The following is a 22771-nucleotide window of genomic DNA, read 5'->3' as shown; positions in this document are numbered from 1 at the left end:
CAATGGTACATGGTAGGATCACTATGGCACATGGCATATGGAAGGCAGGAAGGATCACTATGGCACATGGAAGGCAGGAAGGATCACTATGGTACATGGAAGGCAGGAAGGATCACTATGGTACATGGAAGGCAGGAAGGATCACTATGGTACATGGAAGGCAGGAAGGATCACTATGGTACATGGAAGGCAGGAAGGATCACTATGGTACATGGAAGGCAGGAAGGATCACTATGGTACAGGGAAGGCAGGAAGGATCACTATGGTACGGGGAAGGCAGGAAGGATCACTATGGTACAGGGAAGGCAGGAAGGATCACTATGGTACAGGAAAGGCAGGAAGGACCACTATGGCACATGGAAGGCAGGACCACTATGGCACATGGAAGGCAGGACCACTATGGCATATAGAAGGCAGGAAAGATCACTATGAACGATCTGCCTTAACGAAAATCAGCAGATCGTTCATCGGACAAAATTTTATTTCCAATTTTCGTATCGTGTGTACGGCCTTTAGTCGTAGCATGTTAAATATAAAAATGGCAATACATTTCTACTAATTTCAGCTCCACCCCAAAATAAATTTGAATGGTAAATTAAAAACTCTTAACTGAGCAATTAAGAGGTTAATATCAAAGTGCCAAGATGCAGGTGTTTTTGTCAGATTAGGCGACTCAGAATGTGTAACGGAAGTGACGTTTCGTAGCCACCATCTTTCTACTCCCCGCACTCCTCCATAGTAAGGATACACTTAGAAGGGGGGAAAGTGGACATCTTGTTACACCCACTGGAGTTTTGCATTCTACACTTATTTTTAACGGTAAACTGAGGTTATATAGTGAAATACAGTACTTAGAACTCCGTCTAACTGGTTCGATGTTGAATTTTAAAATCAGCGGCAAGCCTGCTCATCTCACAGGTTTGCTAATCTGACAGAAGTTCGCTGCTTTTAAAAGTCAACATCTAAACATTCAGATGGATTTCTAAGTACTGTATTTCACTATATAACTTCAGTTTACTGTTAAAAATAAGTGTAAAATGCAAAACTCCAGTGGGTGTAACAAGATGTCCGCTTTCCCCCTTCTCAGTGTATCCTTACTATGGAGGAGTGCGGGGTGTAGCAAGATGGCGGCGACAAAACGTCACTTCCGTTCCGTTACACATTCTGACGGGCCGCCAAATCTGATAAAACACAGGAAAAGGATTGAGACAAAAGACATATATCACATGACATGTTTCAAAATATATAAAAACGCAGTGGAGTACTATACATGATCATCCTACAGTACACACACATAGTCACAAAGAAAAAACAATGATGATCAATCATAGAAGACAAAAATCTGTATGCTGGTGCATGTAACCCATGTGTAAGGGTCCATATGGCATCATAGTAGACCACTGTGTATAAGATGGAAGAGACCAAAGACCTCAAACATGTTTCAACAAAAGTCAAAACTAATGGGTAGTGAAGACTAAAAATGTAAGTAAGCAGGCAGAACATCGATCTGCCTATGTAAACAAGGCAGATCACCGCTCTGTCAGTAGGGAAGGTAGTGATCCTGTGTCTCTGCAATGCAGGGACATAGATTCAAGCCTTCCCCTGGTAAAAGAACCACACACACACACACAGTGAGAAAGCACTGACTAGGCACACAGTTAACCCTTTGATCGCTCCGGATCTTAACCCCTTCTCAGCTAGTGTCATTAGTACAGTGACAGTGCATATTTTTAGCACTGATCACTGTATTTGTGCCATTGGTCCCAAAAAGTGTCAGTGTCCAATTTTTCTGCCGCAATATCGCAGTCCCGCTATAAGTCACTGATCGCCGCCATTACTAGTATAAAAATATATATATATTATCTCCCATATTTTGTAGATGATATAACTTTTGCGCAAAGCAATCAATATACACTTATTGGGATCATGAATGCTGCTGCCAGTATATTACACCTTACTAACCGATCTGTGGCTGCTGCTACTCTCTGCCAATCCCTTCACACGCTTCCCCTTTCCCACTGTATAAAATGTAAAATACTAACCACAGCATACAACGCCATGCACAACATCGCCCCCAGCTACATCATTAACCTCATCTGCAGATATTGCCCAAATCGTCCTCTCCGCTCCTCCCAAGACCTCCTCTCTAGCTCCCTTGGTAATTTCTCCCATGCTCGCCTCCAGGACTTCTCCAGAGCTTCTCCCATCCTCTGGAACTCCCTGGCTTGGTATGCCCAGTCAGCTCTTACCCTGTTCGCATTTAGGTGGTCCTTGAAAACACACTAAGACCCCTTTTCACACGGGCTTTGCAGTCAGGTCCACCTGTCAGTTTTTCAGGCGGACCTGATCAGACCCTCCCTTCATCCCTATGGGGCAGCGGATGTCAGCGGTGACATGTCCGCTGACACCTACCGCTATCCCACCTGTTCCTGTCTGCCAAATCCAGACGGATGGTGGTCCTATTTTCCATCCGTCTGGAGGATCGGATTGGATGAAAATGGACAGGTATTTTCATCCGATCTCCCCATAGAGGAGAGTGAGGCTCTGACCAGTCCATCTCAGCACAGTGAGCGGAGATGGACCTGTCATCTGCCTGCTCAGCGGGGATCAGCGGATCGATCCCCCGCTAGATTGTAAGCTCCATGAGCAGGGCCCTCCTATTCCTTCTGTATTGTAAATTGTACTGTCCCTCTTGTTAAAGCACTGCGTAAACTGTTGGCGCTTTATAAATCCTGTATAATAATTTTTTTTTTTACCAAAAATTTTCAGCAGAATACATATTGGCCCAAATTCATAAATAAATTAGATTTTTTTTTTTTTAATGGATGTGTTTTATAGCAGAAATTAAATTGTTTTTTTTTTCTTAAATTGTCGGTCTTTCTTTGATAGCGCAAAAAATAAAAAAAATGCAGAGATGATCAAATACCACCAAAAGAACGCTCTATTAGTGGGAGAAAAAGGACAAAAATTTATTTTGGGTACATCGTCTGGATCTTTTTTTCATGGAAAAAATACGTGTCTAAATACAGTGAGTTTTTTTTCTGCCCCTGAGCCATGAGCCCTAAAGTCGAACTTAAAGTGGAGCTCCACCCAAAGGGGGAAGTTTCACTTTTAGCATTCTCCCCCCTTCTACTGCCACATTTGGCACTCTCTGGGGGGGAGCGTGTACCTGGTTTTGACAGGTACTGCTCCAACTTCCGGCTCAGATCTCCGCAACTATCAGAGCCGGAACTTCACCCCCCCTTCTTCCCCCGCAGTCTTCTGGGACACATCACAGGTCCCAGAAGACTACGGGACCATTCACAAGGTGCAGCGCAACAGGAAACTGCCTGTGAAGCCGCAAGGCTTCACGTTCTGTGATTGAAGAATTGGCTCGGGTGAGAACAGCACTGGATCTTGGGCAGGTAAGTGTCCTTAAATTAAAACAGCAGCTACAGTATTTAGGGGGGAGCCTGGAGCTCCACTTTAAGCCAGTAATACCTGTGGTCCAACGTCCAGGAGGTCCTTCTCTGGCTTCCTCTTGGGGCCGGTGATTGGCCGATGTGAGATGTCACTCCTGCACATGCCCAGGAGGGCAGTCATCCCGGGACACAGGTAGTGTTTCAGAAAAACATGATTCGTATAGCGCTATAACCTTTACAACAAGCTTAAAAATTTAAATTGAAAATGCAATATTTAAAGTGATATTAAAAATATTTAAAAAAAAAATATAACAAATCTGTCATACTTACCTGCTCTGTGAAGTGGTTTTGCAAACCGCAGCCCCGATCCTCCTCCTCTGGGGTCCTCTGCCGGGACTCTTGGTCTCTCTTCTTCCTGGAGTGCCCCAGGAGCTGCTGGCTATGGGGGCACTTGTGCATGCTTGTTCCCAAGCCCTGCTCTGTGTGCCCATTAGACACAATGAACAGGGCTTGGCTCTGCACCCCGCTTCCTCCTCGCTGGCTGTGAGCTGTGATTGACAGCAGTGGCTCCCGCTGCTGTCTCTCAGCCAGTCAGGAGGCAGAGATCTGGGAGAGCAGCCGCTCTCATGCACATCGCTGGATCACGATCTGGCTCAGGAATTAAAGGGGTGGGGGGGGGCTGTATACTGAAGGTTTTTTTATCTTCAGGCATAGAATGCCTGAAGATAAAAACCTTCAGGCTTTACAACCACTTTAAAAGCCCTTTCACACTGATAGCGCAGGGACGTCGGCGGTAAAGCGCCGCTAAAACTAGCGACACTTTACCGTCGTTTTAGAGGAGCTTTTCGACCTCTAGCGGGGTGCTTTTAACCCACGCTAGCGGCTGAATAAAGGGTTAAAAGCGCCCACAAAGCGCCGCTGCCGAGTCGCTTTGCAGGAACTTCGGCGGCGCTGCCCATTGATTGATTTCCTGAAGTGCCTCAAAGAAGCTGCTTGCACAACTTTTTTTGACGTCCTGCCAGCGCAGTGTCCCGGTGTGGAAGCATTCGGGCTTTCACACTGGAATTGCAGATGAGGCGTTTTTCAGGCACTTTACAGGTGCTATTTTTAGCACTAAAGTACCTGAAAAACACCTCCAGTGTGAAAGAGGTCTTAAAAACGGAAAATTGTATACTCACCTTTCCGTAATTTTCCCTTCCTGACGTATCCCATGGCAGCACACACACTGGGTTGTGACTCCACTCCCACAACCTGATAGGACTGGTTAGCTATGTGTTGAAGAGGAGCCCACTGCTGCATTCTCAGTATCTATTACCATAGACGGGTGGACATCTGTGTGCATCCATGGGATGCGTCAGAAAAGGAAAATTACGGAAAGGTGAGTATACAATTTTCCATTTTGTTGACGCATCATGGCAGTACACACACTGGGAAATAACTCGCTACATGGATGGGTGCTTTTCAAAGATTTTTTTTTTTTTTTATTCACAGGATATGGAAGAATTAGCTTTAATGATCGATCTTCCAAATTCATCCGTTGTTAACCGAGCCGGGTCTATTCTGTAATGAGACATGAATGTGGTTCTAGAAGACCAAGTTGCTGCCTTGCATATCGTTTCCAGCGACACTCTACAATATGCTGCCCAAGATGTCGCCACTGCCCTGCTCGAATGAGCCTTCAGGTCGTTTGGTATTGGAAGAAGCTGGATTGCATACGCCCGCTTAATGATCTTAGCCAAGAGGCTATTGTCCTGAAAGAAGCTGCCTGACCTTTCTTAGCGCTGTGCGGTATAATTGGCAAGTTTTCTGCTTTCCTGAATGAGTTAGTAACCTCCCAGATATGAAGAATTTCTTTGATATCCAATGGATGTGTATCCCCTTGGCTAGTGAGGAACGCTGGTAAATTGATCTCTGGATTGAAGTGGAAAGCAGATGCCACCTTGGGTATGAATTTTTCAGACGGTCTTAGAACAACTCTATCGGGATAGAAAACGAAATGAGGTTCTTTCATTGATAGTGCTTGCAGCTCGGACACTCCTCTTTTCTGAGGTTATTGCAACTAAAAAGGCTAATTTGAGCGTTAAGTCCCATAAGGATATCGACGCCAAAGGAAAAAGGGATTCTTTTGATAAGGCCTCTAGAACTATTGATAAGTCCCATGTTGGGAAGGTCGGCTTCCTAAGTGGTCTTATTTTCAAACATGCTTTTTGAAATTGAATTATGAGGGGATTGAAGGCCTATTTGATTCGAATCATGGCTGATAAGGCAGATATTTGAACCTTTAGGGTACTGGAACTTAGACCTCTTTCCAGGCCTAGTTGTAAAAATTCGAGAATTTGTGACACTGTAGGAGAAAGTGGGTCCCAGGACTGTTGTTGTGCTAATATAACAGAATTTGGGGAAAAATTCACTACAAGTGCTGTTAGTTGACTTCTTCCTGGCCTGTTGCAAGGTAGCCACCACCCTTAGATAGCAACCTTGATCTAGTAGCCTCTCCCTTTCAATTTCTAGGCCATTAGGTGTAGTCTTTCTGGTGCTGGATGCAGGTACTGGCCCTGTGAGAGTAAATTCAGAGTTACTGGAAGGGGTAATGGGTCCTCTGTACTCAGTTGTAGGATGGTCGTGAACCATGGCCTCCTCAACCAAAATGGTATTACCGCTATCACCGTGGACATCGAATTCCTCGGTCTGGCCAGGAATCTGGCTATTGAGGATATTGGAGGAAATCTATAACCGAGACGGAACCTCCACTGGTGATGGAGACAGTCTACCCCTAATGCCATTGGATAGGCGGCCCTTGCCTTGCCAGGAACTTGGCACACTTGTTTGTTGGGGTTGCTGCTAGTTTGATATCAGGAATACCCCACTTGTGTGTTAGAAGGGAGAAGGATTGGTGACTTAGTGACTATTCCTTGTTCGAGATGAATATTCTGCTTAGATCGTCCGCAAGTTGGTTCTGCACTGCTGGGACGTACAATGCTTTCAGGTCTTCCAAATGGATTTGAGCCCAGTCGAGGATAGGACGCACCGCGGATGTAATGTACCGCCACCGTATTGTCCATGGGTACTAAAACCCTTTTCCCTGTGAGGGATGGCCTGAACGCTAGAAGAGCCTGAAAGGCAGCCCTGAGCTCCAGGATGTTCAAGACTACGCCCTGGGGGTGAAAAAACCAATGGCCCTGTACTGCCTGATCCCAGTAATGTGCTCCCAAACCCTGGAGGCTGGTGTCTGATGTGATTATTTCCGGCTGAGGGGGCACAATGTGTCGATGATGTCTTAGGTTGCTGACTCGCGTCCACCACCATGCATATTGTTTTATTGATTTGTTGATAAAGATTCGTCGATTCATTGATGTTCCATTCCATTGTTTCAGGAACGGGATCTGGAATGTCCTCGTATGCCACTGGGACCACTGGACCGTCGGGAAGGTGGCAGACATGGATCCCAATATGCTGAGGCATGTCCTGGCAGATAAGTGTGTTGCTGCCATTAGTCTCCTTATTTTCTGGACCAATGGTCCTATTTTCTCTTAAGGGAGGCTCACTGTATTGGCATTGGTGTCTAGTTCTGCTCCCAAAAAGATCGATTGGGTTTGATCCAGACTGCTTTTGTTTCAATTTATCATCCACACGAATTGTTGTAATGTGGAGATTAGTATTCCCCGATGTTGGAGTGATTGTCGGCTGTTGATCAGGAGGAGAATATTGTCGATAGTGGTGGACTCTTAGTCTCTTCTCTCTCAGATATGCTACCCTGTTTCCCCGAAAATAAGACCTAGCGTGATTGTCTGTGATGGCTGCAATATAAGCCCTACCCTGTTTCCCTGAAAATAAGCCCTACCCTGAAAAGAAGACCTACAAGGACTTTAACTAGGGCTTATTTAGGGGGTAGGTCTTATATTGCAGCCATCACCGACGATCACGCTAGGTCTTATTTTCGGGGAAACAGGGTATCATTGGAAGCAGAATTTTAGTGAACGTTCTGGGAGCCATGGATATCCCAAACGGACGACTCTGGAATTGGAAAATGTTGTCGTCCTCCTGCAAACCGTAGGGTGTATAGGAATATAGAGATAGGCGTTGGATAAATCTATTGATAACATCCAGTCTCTTGTATTTACTGCCAGTAGCATGGATTGGAGACTCTCCATTTTGAAGAATTCTACTAGGGTCGTCCTGTTGAGGTTCTTCAGATCTAGAACCGGTCGCCGGTCCCCCGTGTTTTTTTTTTTTTTTTTTTTTTCTTTACGAGAAAGAGGGGGGAATAAAAGCCTTTGCCTTTCTGGTGCTGAGGAACTTCCACAACCGCATGCTTTTGTAGTAATTCTAGTACATACTTGATTAGGAGTTTTCACTTTAGAAGAGATGATGGAAGTCGGGTATTTTGGAAGTGATCCTTGGGAATTCTGCACTTGAAACTCCATTTGTGGCCCTCGCAGATTGTGGATATTGATCTGCCCATACCTGTGTAAATAGTCTGAGCCTGGCTCCCACTAACACGGGCTGGGCGAGCGTGCCATCAAAACAACTTTTTCTGGTCCCCTGTACTAGGAGCTTTGGGTTTCTGTGTCCTCAGGAAAGACGATTGGGTATTCTGCCAATTTCGCTTGAATTCTTTGCCTGGTCTGTATGATCTCGCTTCTCAGTATTTTTCAAGAAGATTGCGTCTAAAAGGTGGGATCTTTTGCTGCTTCGGCTTTCTGTCAGAGAGAATAAGGCCCGATTTTATTTATTTTTTATTTTTTCCACCCGTGTCATTTGAGATAGCCAAGTCTAACTTGGGGCCGAACAGGTTGGTTCCGTCATAGGGGATCTTGCACCAGTTAGATTTGTAAGCTGTATCTGCAACCCATGGTTTTAACCATAGGGCTCTTCTGGACATAACCGAAGCCAACATCGCCCTTGCTGCCGATCTTATTATAGCTACTGATGCTTCGGCTACGAAGCCTCCTGCTAGGCTGGGTACCTGTAGAGCAGATACGATTCTCTCCTGGTCAGCTGCTTCTGACAGTAGTTTTTCAACATTGGAGGTCCAGCTATTGCTCTGCCAACCACCGCTAGGGGTTGATAGCTGGCCTGCAGGCTCCTCCCGCTGCTCCTCCCGCCGCGTCCGCTATCGGCAATGTCACCTGTCTGGCCAGACGCATTAGAAAAGCGTCTACTACTGGTGCCGTGATGAGAGGGTTTACGGCTGGTTCTTTTAAAGGATATAGCTTTGCTATCCTATTGTTCAGGCTAGACTTTTTGTTGGGTTTTTGCCACGCCTCTTTAATTAACTCTTTGAGTTCATCGATTAAAGGGGAAGGTCTCTGGGTCCCTTGTTAAGTTAGGGAAGTATTTCCTGAGCTTGCGGGGCATTTCCTTTGGTTCCTCCCAACCAATTGCCTCCTTTACCGACCTTGCGAAGGGGTCTATTAAAGAAGAATCGAAACCGACTGACACTGGAGAATCTTCTTCAGCTGTTGAGTCTGATTCTTGCGGGACGCAAGAGATTGTCGCTGATGTGCTTTGAACTGGTCTAATTGGTTCTTGGGCTGACACCTGCAGAATTTATTCCTTTACAGATTCTCTGATTATTTTCGACACCTCCAATGCATCTGATTCTTTGTCCCTGGGCGCTTCTTCAGTGCATGTCTGGCAAGATAACTTATTAGGGAGGGCTTGCGCTCCGCACACCCAACAGACATTAGCTGCAGGTCAGGTACGGTGGCTATCCTGCGCTCGGTGAGAGGATGATTTACTGTGGTGGTGAGAGGAGCTTCTCGACCGGCTTCTTCTGGAGTGTGAATGCCTTGAAGGAGAATGTTCCCTGCGTTTTGGAGTGAGATGATCTTGACCTGCCAGGGCTATCAGGATAAAGTGATATTAGTGGCATGGCTCTCTTTTTCTCCTCTTCACTACTTGCCAACACATGATGCCTCTTTCCTTAATGGCTGAGGATGGTCTGCTGGGGCAGCGGCCTCCATGAGCAAAAGATAGAGTGTACCTGGGGAAGAGGAAGGTTATTCCCAATGTAGCCCAGTACCAGGATATGCACTCATTAATAAGAGAAAAGGAGGGGAAGCAGCGTCTTACCAGGTCAGACGGGTTAGGTGTTTGTGGCAGCAGTAAACAGAGGTATTTTGCAGAGTGCGAGCGTGTGCAATCATCTGTGAGGTTGCATAGGAAAATAAAGCCGTTTTTTAAATAGCCCGGCGTCGCGGCGGAAGTGACACAAGCGCCGCTTATGCACTGTAGTGACTCGCGGCACTCGCCGCCATGTTTGAATTTGGCGAGCGGAGAAAACACTTGCGTCACTTCCAATCGCGGCCGCCATGTTGTGGAGTGCAAGAAGCCCAAGGAGCTAGAAGGCTTAGCAGGATGGGGAAAGGAAAAAAGTCAGAGTGGCCTAAGAAGAATACAGATTAAAAGGTAAAGAGGAGGAAAGATGGAGGCCGTTACCGACTGGTTTAAAGCGGGGGTCCACCTATCTATCGGTTTTTTTTTTTTTTTTTTTTGAGTTCATTCACAAACTTTTCTTCTCAGCATTACATACTCACATATTGTGTGTAATATGTCCGCCTGTGTCAGATTTCGTCAGAAGGAATAACTTATATTATTCACTGCAGGCGGTTTCCATCTTCATTGTGGACATTTGAAGCCCACAAGCATTTATTTCCTGGATGTGGTGAATGCTGTGCTCCCAGCATTCACCACTCGTTCCCGCACATGCTCAGTGGCATCCTGGGAAGCCTGAGACTAGCTCCCAGGAGACTGTGCGGAGTCTGGGAGAGGCTAGAAACACGCCTACTCCCACGGGAGGAGAACCAGGAAGTGCAAAGAAGAATAGAAAAATAAAAGGTAATTACTGTGATTTAAATTTTTTTTAAATGGGGTCCCCGCATATAGCTCTTTTAGAGACTCTACAGTCAGGGCTTCCAACTAGGAGAGGCTGAATCTAGCTGGGGCGAAGCGGTAAGCGGTACAGGCTTTATCCCTTCAGTAGTAACAGGTGAGGGGGAAAAAAAAGAATGCAGCGGTGTACTCCTCTTCAACACTTATAGCTAACCAGTCCTTTCAGGTTGTGGGGGCGGAGTCACAACCCAGTCTGTGTGCTGCCATGATGTGTCAGGAAATGGATATTCAAAGCATAAGTTCACGTTCGTAAAAATAATTAAATGCATATCTTTTTACTGGTAAAAAAAATGTGCATTTATTTTTATTAGGAGCCTGTCAATCATTGCACCTGTGATCAGCAGATCGCTGGTGCAATCTAAGGCTCCTGTTGACTGTCAGTGTAAGCTGTGTGATCATAACTCATACGGGCAGTCGGTTACTGAATAACAGGAAGCATCAATGAACTACCTAGAGTGCTCATCCGTACTCTGGTAGTTCATTGAGAACTACAAGTCATCAGCTGCAATAGCCAATGGTAGTTGTAGTTCTCCTCCCATTCACAGAACTCGGTGCAGGAACTACTTTTTGTGAATCGGTGCGGCACCGCAAAGTCAGCGTTGCACCGATTTGACATGTCAAAATGTCCCGATGTGAACGCGGGCTTATCCATTTTAAAGTGTTCCGGAATGTAAACTGCATGCACAGCTCAGTGTACATTCTACGGTGGATAGCAAAGAAGTAAGTGTATTTTAATGCAGACAGGCAAAAGAGCAATTTATTTATTTAACTCTAGATCCACTTTATAAAAAAAAAAAGTGCATTATTATTATTTTTAGTATTTTTTTTTTTTTTTTTTTTTTTTTTTTTTTTTTTTTTTTTTTTTGCATTTGAGCCTGCAAAGCATTGCAACCATGATTGGTGGGTGATGTGTGCAATGCTCTGGCACCTGCAGACACTTCCTCCAGCTTAGGTAAATTTAGGCCTGTGTGAATGAGGCCTAAATATGGGTGTAATATGAAACTTGGTCAGAAAGTTGGAGTTAGCTGAAACATGCAGCAGTAGACCTATGGTATACATTAGTTCCTTGTTTTTTTTCTTGGTGATCTGTCATTAGGAGGCTTCCTGCCCTAGGTCAACAACGCTCACTGACCATAAACCTAGCTTTCACCCTAGGATTCTCGCTTTTGATTTGAACTACCACATTCCACATAGACTACGCAGGAGCATACCATCGGTAAGGCACAGTCAACCTCTCACTGGATGTGGGTTGATGAGCAGGAAGTTTCTTGAAGAAGATAAGAGCTGCACTGCACTTGTACAGACTTTGAAAAATGAAAGTTTAAAGTTCAACTTCAGGAAAAGAAGCTGTTTTTGGTCTGTAAAAATAAATCCCCTCTATTGATGGGTGTCCCACTTTTGGGGATGCTGCTGAGTTATGTAAAGCTTAGTTTAATTCATCCAATCACTTGTGTAAGCTTCAAACCTCTAGCACCGAGACTTACAGTACCGTGTCTTATACAGTAGTGATAGCAGTTAGCTTACTCTGTCTTTACCTCGTCCATTCAGTCTTTTCAAAGTAGGCAAGGCATTCTGTGATGGGATGAGGGGGTGATCGTGCCATTCATCCATCTCCTCCATATACCTGATCAACATCAGCCTGGGGGGGGGGAGTAAAGGGGGGGCAATTTATCTATCTATCTATCTATCAGTCTATCTGTGGCGCTAGTCCCCGCAGGCAGAAATGGCATCAGTGAGGGGGACTCGGGTGAGTATAATTTTGCTTCACCAGATAAGAAAAATAATCACCCGACAGAATGGGTTAGAAAGCAGTGGGATGGAGGAGTTGGGCTTTAAAAAGGTGTTTATGGGTTGGTCCTGTGCTGTGGTTTTATGTGGCAGCGTGTTATGTATAGTTGAGTATATAACTTTGCAGATTGCTTGTGCCTGGAGATTCTGACATTTCAAATTCTTAGCTAGTGGTTTCCAGGAAGTTTTATAGCAAGAAAACAAAACCAGTTGGCAAAGCGGCTAACTTTAACCCTAGCTCCTAGACCAGGGGTCTCCAAACTTTCTAAACAAAAGGCCAGTTTACTGTCCTGCAGGCTTTAGGGGGGCCATATTACGGCTATTGGGAGTAAAAATGCCCTGGCGCTAGTGGAAGACAATAATGCCCCATCATTGGTTTAACTGCTTTCTGCCTGCGCTATAGCTGAGAAACTGCTACAGCGCGGCCTTAGTTTGCGGGAAGGGCATCCATGGACGTTTCCATGATCACGCTGCCCGCGCGCCACACTCTGTGATCACTGAGTCCTACGGACTCAGCTGATCACACGTCGAGATAAAGGGCTAGTCACAGGATGTAAACACAAACCGTATGTACATTGATCACCCAGAGGGGAATGTTTTTTTTGTTTTTTTTTTTTTTTGTTTTTTTTCTGAACAAGTTGCGCTTTAAATGTTTACTTGTAAAAAAAAAAAAAGATGGCGAGTGTAAATACAGTGCACAGTTATTTAAGAGATGACACCCCCCCCCCAAAAGATCGACTTTAGGACCACTTTGCAAAAATTGATGTGTGAAAGTGATGGACTAGTGATTTATTGAGGCTTTAGACCCCTTTCACACTGGGGCGTTTTTCAGGTGCTTTAGCGTTAAAAAAAGCGCCTTTAAAGCGCCTGAAAGAAGCCCCATCTGCAATCCCAATGTGAAAGCCCGAGTGCTTTCACACTGGGGTGCTACGCTGGCAGGGCATAAAAATAAAAGTCCTGCAAGCAGCTTCTTTGCAGCGCTTTCCTGTTTTTGCCACCGGGCTGAGTGCGCCGATGGCCCAAGCCCTTTCACCCTGCCAGTGCCTGAAAAACACCCCAGCGTGAAAGGGGTCCTAAGCAGCGCTTTACCAGCGTTTTTCGGGCGCTGGCAGTGTGAAAGGGCTCAGGCTTTCACATTGGGATTGCAGATGAGGCTTCTTTCAGGTGCCTTACAGGTGCTTTTTTTTAACGCTAAAGCGCCTGAAAAACGCCCCAGTGTGAAAGGGGTCTTAGTGTTGGAGTCATCCTTTCATTTCAAACTTTCATCACAAAGTAGCAAGTTGAATTCCATTGGTTGCTTTAGTTAGCTGATGTGTTTGTACAACAATTAAACAAAAATCTCTGGAATATAACTTTCATTTTTATTTTTTTTTTCTTGATTGGACTTGCATAGATTCAGTATGTAAGATGACCTTGTGAAGAAGATAATGAGATGAGCCTGCAGAAAGACTGTATTTACTCACCCACCTCTTAAGAATACAGCAAAGGTAAATATTCAGAGAAAATCTTAATTTTAATTTCTAACATGCCATTTCAAGTATTACAAAGCTGTATGTCATCTTTGTTTTATTTAGTATAAGAGCCGGTTCACACTAGATGCGGTGCGGAATTACAGCAAATTTGCACCGCATCTAAATCGCAACCTGTTCATGCAAACTGATTGCGGAGTATATGTTAAGTTATCAACACCCTGCAATCAGTTTGCAAAACACAGCACGATTTACAGAATTGGATTGCATGAGTGTGAACACCCATGGGATCCAATTCCGGTGCGGACAAAAAAAAGGGTCCTGCACGAGTTTGGTCCGAATGCGATGCGAATTCAGCCATACAGTTCGTATGGCTGAATTTGAATTTGCGTCGCACAGACATCGCATGTTATCTGCACGACAATGCGGTGCGAATCACATGTGTAATTGATTTTGGACAGTGTAGGGCTTAGTTAAAACCTGTCCACATTTATTAATATTTGCAATTTGTCTCATTGTGGAAATTTTCTTTTTTTTTTTTTTTTTTTTTCTTTCATTTTCTGCAGACACCACAGGAAGTAAGAGGAAATCTTTACAAAGTGTGGGAAATACCCTTTGTAGTTGTCATTGGAACAAGTGTCCCCATTAGATCCACCCTGAACGCAGACAACCAACCACTCCCACAGCTAATCACAGCCACTCACATGTAATTGCTCCTGGAGCAATCACCTGCGAGTGATTGGCCCTAGAGCAGGCATGTCCAAAGTCCGGCCCGCGGGCCATTTGCGGCCCGCGTTCCGGTTTGATGTGGCCCCCACTTGGAATTTACATATGCATCCATCTGTGGCCCCCCAAGCTGGAGCGTGTTATGTTTTTTTTGCTGTGAATATATCTTCTTTAGCTGAACAAATCCCTGAGCGCCGGGCTAATTGTTGATGAGCCGGGGGGGTGTGTGGCTGGGCGTGTTCAGAAGTCAATGTGCCCGAGCCGCTATGAAGCTGACAGCGCGCAGAGCCAATCACAAGCACTGTGACTATTCCCGATCTCTGCATCTGCAGTCCGCAGATCGGGGAAATGTCACAGTGCCTGTGATTGGCGGTGGCGCTGTGCGCTGTCAGCTTTCTTCCTTGCAGGCTCGGGCACATCGACTTTTAACAATGAGCACGGCGCTCGGGGATTTGTTCAGCTAAAGAAGATAGGTATATTCACAGTAAAAAAAAATAACATGCTTGAACTTGGGGGCCACAGATGGATATACTTGGGGGGGGGGGGGGGCACTGATGGATATACTTGGGGGGGGGGGGGGCCACTGATGGATATACTGGGGGGGGGGGGGGGGCACTGATGGATATACTTGGGGGGGCACAGATGGATATACTTGGGGGGGCACAGATGGATATATATGTAAATTCCAAGTGGGGGCCACATCCTTTCAGTCAGTGAGAGGCACTGGTGGATTAGGCTGGCTAAAGAAAAGGTTATTATTTAAAAAAATAATAAACGCTCAAGCTCATCCTTTACCCCGAGAGGTGCTTGGGGATTGGTCAGAGACTAAAGAAGAGATATATATAATTTTTTTTTTTTAAACATGACACGCCTGAGCTCATTGTTACCCTGAGAAGAGAAGATATATATATTATATATTGTTATCAATGTTACGACATGAATAGTATTCCATTTGCAATAAACTTTGCATAAAATATTTCATTTGCATTTAATTTTAAAAGTCAGGCAAAATGGTCGGCCCTCACGCATGTTCACTTCATGAAATCTGGCCCTCTTTGAAAAAAGTTTGGACACCCCTGCCCTAGAGGGTCAATCACTCGCAGGTGTTTGCTGGATTGAGTCCAGGGCCAATCACTCGCAGGTGATCACATGCTATTACATGTGAGCGGCCATGATTAGCTGCTGTGGGTCTGCCTTCCAGCCCCAGCAGGCTGGGGTTCTCACATTTCATTGGTGTCTGTTCCATTTGCAAGTATGGGAAGCATGGGCAGCATTAACCGCTAGCCGACCAGCCGCGACAGTTATACTGCTGTAGGTTGGCACAGCTGCGCAAATCGCCACAGCTATACGTCGCTCCTTTAAGACGTCATAGCAGGCGCGTGCCGCATGCCCGGCGGCCACAATATCTACCGGGCACTCGCGATCGCTTGTGACAGAACGGGGATGTGTGTGTAAACATACAAATCCCGTTTCTTTCAGGGGAGAGGCGACAGATCGTGTGTTCCTACTAAGTAGGAACAATGATCAGTCTCCTCCCCCAGGCAGTCCCATCCCTCCCTACAGTTAGCACACACCTAGGGAACACAGTTAACCCCTTAATTGCTCCCTAGTGTTAACCCCTTCCCTGCCAATAACATTTATACAGTAATCAGTGGCTATTTTTAGCTCTGATCGCTGTATAAATGTCAATGGTTCCAAAATGGTGTCAAGTGTCCGATCTGTCCGCCGCAATGTCGCAGTCCTGATAAAAATTTGCAGATCGCCGACATTACTAGTAAAAAAATATTTTAAAAATGACATAAATATATCCCCTATTTTGTAGATGCTTTTCCGCAAACCAATGTACTTATTGCGATTTTTGTTTTTTTGGTTTTTTTTTTTTGGTTTTTTTTATAGCGCAAAAAATAAAAACCGCAGTGGTGATCAAATACCACCAAAAGAAAGTTGTGGGGTAAAAAAAATGACATTTTGTTTGGGTACAATGTCACATGACCGCGCAATTGTCAGTTAAAGCGACGCGATGCCATATCGCAAAAAAATGGCCTGGTCAGGAAGGGGGCAAATCCTTCCGGGGCTGAAGTGGTTAAAAACCTGATAGAAGCTCTTAAACTTACAAAATCTATCCAAAGTGTTGGGGGAAAAAAAGTTTTAGCTTTAAGTACACGTGAAATTACCAGACAATTTTTGGGGTGCGCACCTCTTGTGGCCGATTCTGTGGCATTTGCACTCTCCATTAAAAATGTATTACGTTTTTATTTATTTATTTATTTTTTTTAAAGCTGGGTACACGCTGCAGCACAGAGCGGCTTACTGCAGGAGTCCGGTGCGTCCCCGTCCACCGGTTTCAGGTCTGATTTATCAGCCCAAATGTTTGCCTGAATTCAGACCTGAAACGGACCAAAAGACGCACAGGACTCCTGTGCAATTCACACCAGAGCCACTCCGTAGATGTGTGAACCAGCTTCATAGAGGGCCGGTCACAAGCTCCTGACATGCGAAGAAAACCCTCATCCAATTCGCAATAGTGTGAACCCGGCCTAAATGTTTGTTTGCAACAGCACTACATCTATAGGCAAACCGATCACTTTTCAGTAGACTGATCCTCTAACTGGCGATATGCTTGCTGTTTGAGTGCAGTTGTGTAATCTGCCCAAACGTAGACTCTTTATGAGATGTGTCGCTTGCACTTTGAGGATCAGTCTGCCACTCCCTATTTTTTTTTATAGACCACAATAAAGAGATTACCCCCTCTCCTGAACCTACTAATAAATGTGAAGTCTTGCTTGAGGCTATAAGGCTATATTGGTATGGGCGATTTGAGCCGGTGTGAATGACAGTAGCAGGAAACTGATTCCTGCTGCTGTTTTTGCCATGTGTGAGTGGCTAGCTGTGGCCGCCGAGCACGTATGCTTTACTGACAGGTTGGCAGAGAGCGGTGATTGCTGCTGGGTGTACACAAAGTGTGGAAGTGAAAATTTATTTTGAGTACTCCTTCCTTCAGTAAACACATAGGAAGGAATTTTATGGGGAGTACAAAAAAAACCCCACTTTTTTAAACCTATCTACTGCAGACACCTTGGTTCCGCTCAAATGCAGAAAGCCTAATGTGTGTCAATAGCAGTACTAAGACATTTCTCACTGAACAAGTTCCAGGATGGATATACCCTGTGAGCAATGGAGAAGCTCCGTCCAATAGATTTGCATTGCAAAAAACTTGATTTGGATAAAGTGGGGGAGGATTAGAACTGTCAGGGTTGTATTTCTATGTTTAGTTGAGATTTTTTTATCTTTTTTTTTTTTTTTTTTTGTCAGATTTGAAATGCAGTCTGGTGTATGATTTCCCTTCCTGTGACACATTTGTTACCTAGACAGGAAGTGAAGAGAATTATGCCGTGTGGTGACTGCAGTACAATGCCGATAGAGTGTCTAAACTTTCTTTGCTATACTAAAACTAATTTTTTTTTTTTTTCTGCAACCTGTGTCACCAGTAAGGTTTTCTCCCACTTCCATGCTGTCTGACAGCCATCACGTATACAGAAAGTAAGGCAAGATCTGCCAAATGGGTTAATGATGCAGATTTTGGTATCCCTGTGTTTACATGCTTGAAAAATGGAAAAGTTTATTTTTAAACTGATCCTTTATATATATATATATATATATATATATATATATAATATATATATATATATATATATATATATATATATATATATATATATATGAGATAGATAACTTTATTTTTATTTTTTTTTTCACTCGCTTATAATACCCTCATAAAGACAGTGATGTAAATTTGCTTTCAGGTCAGCATGACGGCAACCGCTGCAGTAAGTCCCAGTGAATACCTACAACCAGCTGCCTCGACTTCCCAGGTTTGTGGATTCTGTAGAAGTGATGGTCATACAGTGGAAATCAATAGTTTTCTCTGCATACAGTGTAAACAGGTTTTTGAAACAGCAGAATAAATCCTATTTTCCTGCTTGATTTTAAGATTTGTGGAATATATTTAATAAATTAGATTGGTGTCTGCTTCAACCAACACTGAGACTCTTAAAATGACACTTAAACTTAAAATGCTCACACTAACAGTCATTTGTTCTGGGCTTAGGAGAACCTCTTTGTGCACCTCTGTGGTTGTGATCACAATATTAGCAGGTATATTGTGGGGTATTGGTCACCTCAGTGATTGCGCTTTCCAGCAGTGATGTTCTGATGTTGACAATGACATTTACAGTGAGAGGGTTAACACATATATGCAATACAGGAAGTCCCCGAGTTACGAACGACTCTTGCTTATGAACGGCCTCAAATGCCAGCCACGTGTGCTCCACGCGGGTCCTGGATACCTTTCGAGCACTTCCGAACACATCCCACACTGCCGTACTACGCCCCAGATAACCTAACAAGCGCCCAGAACATCCCACATCGATGCACAGGCGGACATTACACTTACGAATGCAGTGTTCCGACTGGAAGTTACACTTACAAATGCGGTGTTGCGACTTACGAACAACTTCGACTTACGAACAAACCTATAGTCCCTATTGTGTTCGTAACTTGGGGACTGCCTGTACTTGCATGTTTTTCTATGGTTTATCCCTTTTATATTTCTGGCACATCAACCGTTATTTTTCTCTACTTGTAGCCTGTTTAATGTGCTGCTACTGTCTTCTTTGACATGACAACACAGTGGGTTTGATTTACTAAAACTGAAGAGTGCAAAATCTGTTGGCCGATGATGGGGGGCATTTGGCTGGGGTGAGCACACCACTGGATCGTAGGACAGGTGAATGGCTGTTTATTAAAAGTCAGCAGCTACAGTTTTTATAGCTGCTGACTTTTTTCATTTTCACTTAAGCTTGATTCACACCTATGCAGGTTGCAGTTTGCATATTCCAGTTGCATCTTGCGTTTTTCAATACACGTTTTTGATCCATTGAAATCTATGGAACCAAAAACCAGAAAGAAAAGTCCCCCTGCCCTTTCCATAAAATGCACAGATGGATGAATGGACTGTGTAGTGTTTCTGCAAAACTGAAAATTCACTAAAAAATGCATAGGTGTGAACCTGGCCTTAAGAGATGTGAGCTCCGCTTTAATTGAACAAGCTGAAGTTAGAAGCTGATTGGTTACCATCACAGCTGCAACAGATTTTGCATTTTACAGTTTTAGTAAATAAACCCCATTGTATTTTTTTATTAATAGAAGTAAAGTTTGAGTATAAACAACCATACAGGTTACATTCAGAAAACATGGTGCAGTCGGCACCGAATGGAGAACAGAACTAAAGAAAAAAACTATTGTCTGACATGCTGTAGTGACATAGACATTAATAGATGCTGCTAAATGCAAGTGAGGCATAGCTTCATATGTTCACAATGGGTGCAGGTGGTGGAGCCACGTAGTGGGCAGACCTAGCGAGCTAGTTAAAAGAGCATTCAAACTTAGTCCGTACAGGTGGAGGAGTCATCCACCCATCTATCCCAAATTTTGCGGAATTTACCCGGGCATCCTCGATGAGAATAGAGGACTCTTTTGTAGGGGAGGGTGAGGTTGACAGCCCTTTTCAATTGCTGTATGGTAGGGGAGTTGACTCTAAGGGCTCTTCCACACGGGGCGGATCAGTGATGATCCGCCCCGTGAACACCCGCTTGCTCAGCGGGGATCGTCCGCTGATCCCCGCTGAGCAGAAAGATGACAGGTCCATCGCTGCACAGTGTGCAGCGATGGACCTGTCAGAGCGCCACTCTCCCCTATGGGGGATCGGATGATGACGGACCGTAGAGTCCGTTGTCATCCGATCCGAAAACGGATGGAAAAGTAGGGTTTTCCTCCGTTACACTTTTCGGATCGGAGCGGGTCGGATGTCAGCGGACATGTCACTGCTGACATCCGATGCTCCATAGGGATACATGTATGTCCGTTTTTCATCCGAAAACGGAAGGATGAAAAACGGACATACGGATCGTCCGTGTGAAAGAGCCCTAAGCCACAAACGGGCTATCTGCATTCTAGCTGTAAACAGTGTTTCCTTAAGGAATGTTGACAAATATTTCTCCTCCTCAGAGATGGGGAGGAGGCCAAGTAGGCTCTGGCGTGGGCATAGTGTCAGAGGAGAGCCCATGCAGTCATGGAGAAATTTAACAACTTGCGACCAGTACTGTTGGATAGGTGGGCAGGTCCAAATTAGATAATAAAAGGTGCTGTCTGCGTTTCCGCATCTGGGACAAGTTAGGTTGACGTCATGCTTATACTTATATAAGCGAGATGGGGTAAGGTATGATCTGTGGAGAATATAGAGGTGAGTAAGGCGATCTGAAAGTTTAGGGCAGTGGTTCTCAACTCCAGTCCTCAGAACCCACCAACAGGCCAGATTTTAAGTATTACCTTGGGGAGATGCAGACTAGAATACTGCAATCACTGAGCAGCAAATGATATCATCTGTGATGTATTTCAGTTATCTTGCAAACCTGGCCTGTTAGTGGGTCCTGAGGACCGGAGTTGAGAACCACTGGTTTAGGGGATACTCTTTTGCAAGAACTCAGAATTTCCTCCCATTCCTCGTCCTCCAACCCCCCCAGATCCGCCTCCCATTTGGATTTTAGTTGGTATGCATGTGTGGTGGCCGATGGCAGGAGAAGTTGGTGACATAGTATGGAGATTAGTTTCTTAGGGTCCTCACCGAGGATCACACCCGCCAGGGTACCTGACTCTAGAGTGGGGCCTGAAGCGCTGAATTGGGACTGGAGGGCATGGCAGACCTGGAGGAAGCAAAAGAACATATGGTTGAGGAGACTGAATTCCTCCTTGAAGACTTGGAATGTCTTTACTGCACCCCCAGCAATGAGTTGGGACAGATATATAATACTCCCAGTTACCCACAGCTTATGATCGGGGACAGTCATCAATTCAGGTAGTTGAGGGTTATCCCAGATCGCAGATCGGCGTGTGGTATGTAGTGGGGCAGCCCCGGTGATGGTTTGCGCTAGTTGCCAAATTTTACAGTGGTGGGTTAGCATAAGGCATCTATTACTTGAGCAAGGAGGGGCCCCGATGCCTGCAGAAGAGTATCTGGAAGGGGTGGGCACACCAATGTGGAGTAGCGGAGCTTGTCATGTCGGTTAAGGTAATAGAAATGGGATAGCTGGGAAACTATGTAGAACAATGCTAGATCGGGGAGGGCAGTGCCCCCTAAATGTACAGGGCGTTTTAGAGTCAGTCATGACAGCTTGTGCCGGGAAGAGCCCCACACGAACGTGTTAAGGATAGATTCCATAGATCTGAATACGTGGGCAGGAATGTACAGGGGGGACTGCCAGAATAAGTAAAGAAATTTGGGAAGAAGAATCATTTTAACTAAGTTAATGCGGCCCATAATTCCGAGGGGGAGTCTGGACCAGACTTGCGTTTTATTTTTAAGGAGGTTATACATCGGTTTTATATTAAGGGGTGCATATTCGGTGAGGGAACGTGAACACTGTATGCCTAAGTATTTGAAATTGTTAGTCCTCACCAAGGGGAGGGCCTCCTCTTCAGCCGTGGGGGCAGAGAGGTCAATGGGGAGGATTTGTGATTTGGTCCAATTAATTTGTAGTTCCGATCAGGTGTAGTGCCGCTGTCAAGGAGGGACCTGCATCCTCTAAATATAAGAGCATATCATCTGCATAGAGGCTAAGCACCTCTGTCACCTGTCCCAAGCGGAGGCCCTTGATGTCGGGATGCGCCCTGATGACAATGGCTAGAGGCTCTACGGCTAGTGCGTATAGCAAAGGGGATATGGAGCATCCCTGGCGGGTACAACAGGTCAGGGGGAAGAGATCGGATGTCTTGCCGTTGACCTGGATCCGGGCAGTGGGAGCCTGGTAAAGGAGTTGGAGCCACCTGACCCCATTGTATTTTTAGCTTTTATTTCCCAAGCATGTGGTGTCAGCCCTGCCTACTTAATCTCTGACCTATTGCAAAGAACAATACCTCTCCTCCTCTCCATCTATGCAATTGATGCGCATTTCTCCATATTTTATACCGTTAACCAGGCTGCAATTAAGAAAAAAAAAAGCTGTAGTGTGCTGCCAAAGAAAATGAATAAGCTATTGCGCTGACTAGAACCCCGCTGTCATTTAGCAGGGCACATATAAGGGGGCCAGGATAGTGGTAGGGAACACCAGCTCCTCTTAGGTCTTGAGATCCTAATGCATATATAAAAAAATAAACACGAGAGGGTGCCTCCATTTATTAAAAAGAATAAAAGACCATAAAAAAAGCACTTACTAGTTAAGTGTATGTATGTATATATAATATTACTGGTGCCACTTTCTTCGTTGGCATGACCACATAATGTATATTTCGCTCCTAAGCATGTGATGCCAACCCTGCCTACTCGATTTATGATGGATTAAAAGAACACAGACCTGTTCATCTCCATAACCTCTCCTTGTGCCCAGGCAGAGAGCACGTGAAGTTGTCAGCTCACAATATTTTTGGCCAATTGAAGGG

General features: G+C 44.9%; 1 protein-coding gene across 8 annotated transcripts in view; it reads left to right on the top strand.

The window, feature by feature from the left end:
* The window catches only part of SP2 (Sp2 transcription factor), a 44174-nt gene that overhangs the window by 2332 nt on the left and 19071 nt on the right, over window positions 1-22771 (top strand). For all 8 annotated transcript variants that reach the window (XM_073608083.1, XM_073608076.1, XM_073608084.1 and 5 more), the window contains 2 exons: window positions 13477-13570; window positions 18082-18150. In XM_073608083.1, coding sequence (XP_073464184.1) covers window positions 18088-18150 — 63 coding nt within the window. In that variant the 5' untranslated portion in view covers window positions 13477-13570; window positions 18082-18087. The remainder of the gene's footprint in view (window positions 1-13476; window positions 13571-18081; window positions 18151-22771) is intronic.

This window comes from Aquarana catesbeiana, linkage group LG12 (genome assembly GCF_042186555.1).
Source record: "Aquarana catesbeiana isolate 2022-GZ linkage group LG12, ASM4218655v1, whole genome shotgun sequence".
Taxonomy (NCBI): domain Eukaryota; kingdom Metazoa; phylum Chordata; class Amphibia; order Anura; family Ranidae; genus Aquarana; species Aquarana catesbeiana.
The sequence above is the reverse complement of the archived record's forward strand: the minus strand, read 5'-3'. Positions and strand labels throughout refer to the sequence as shown.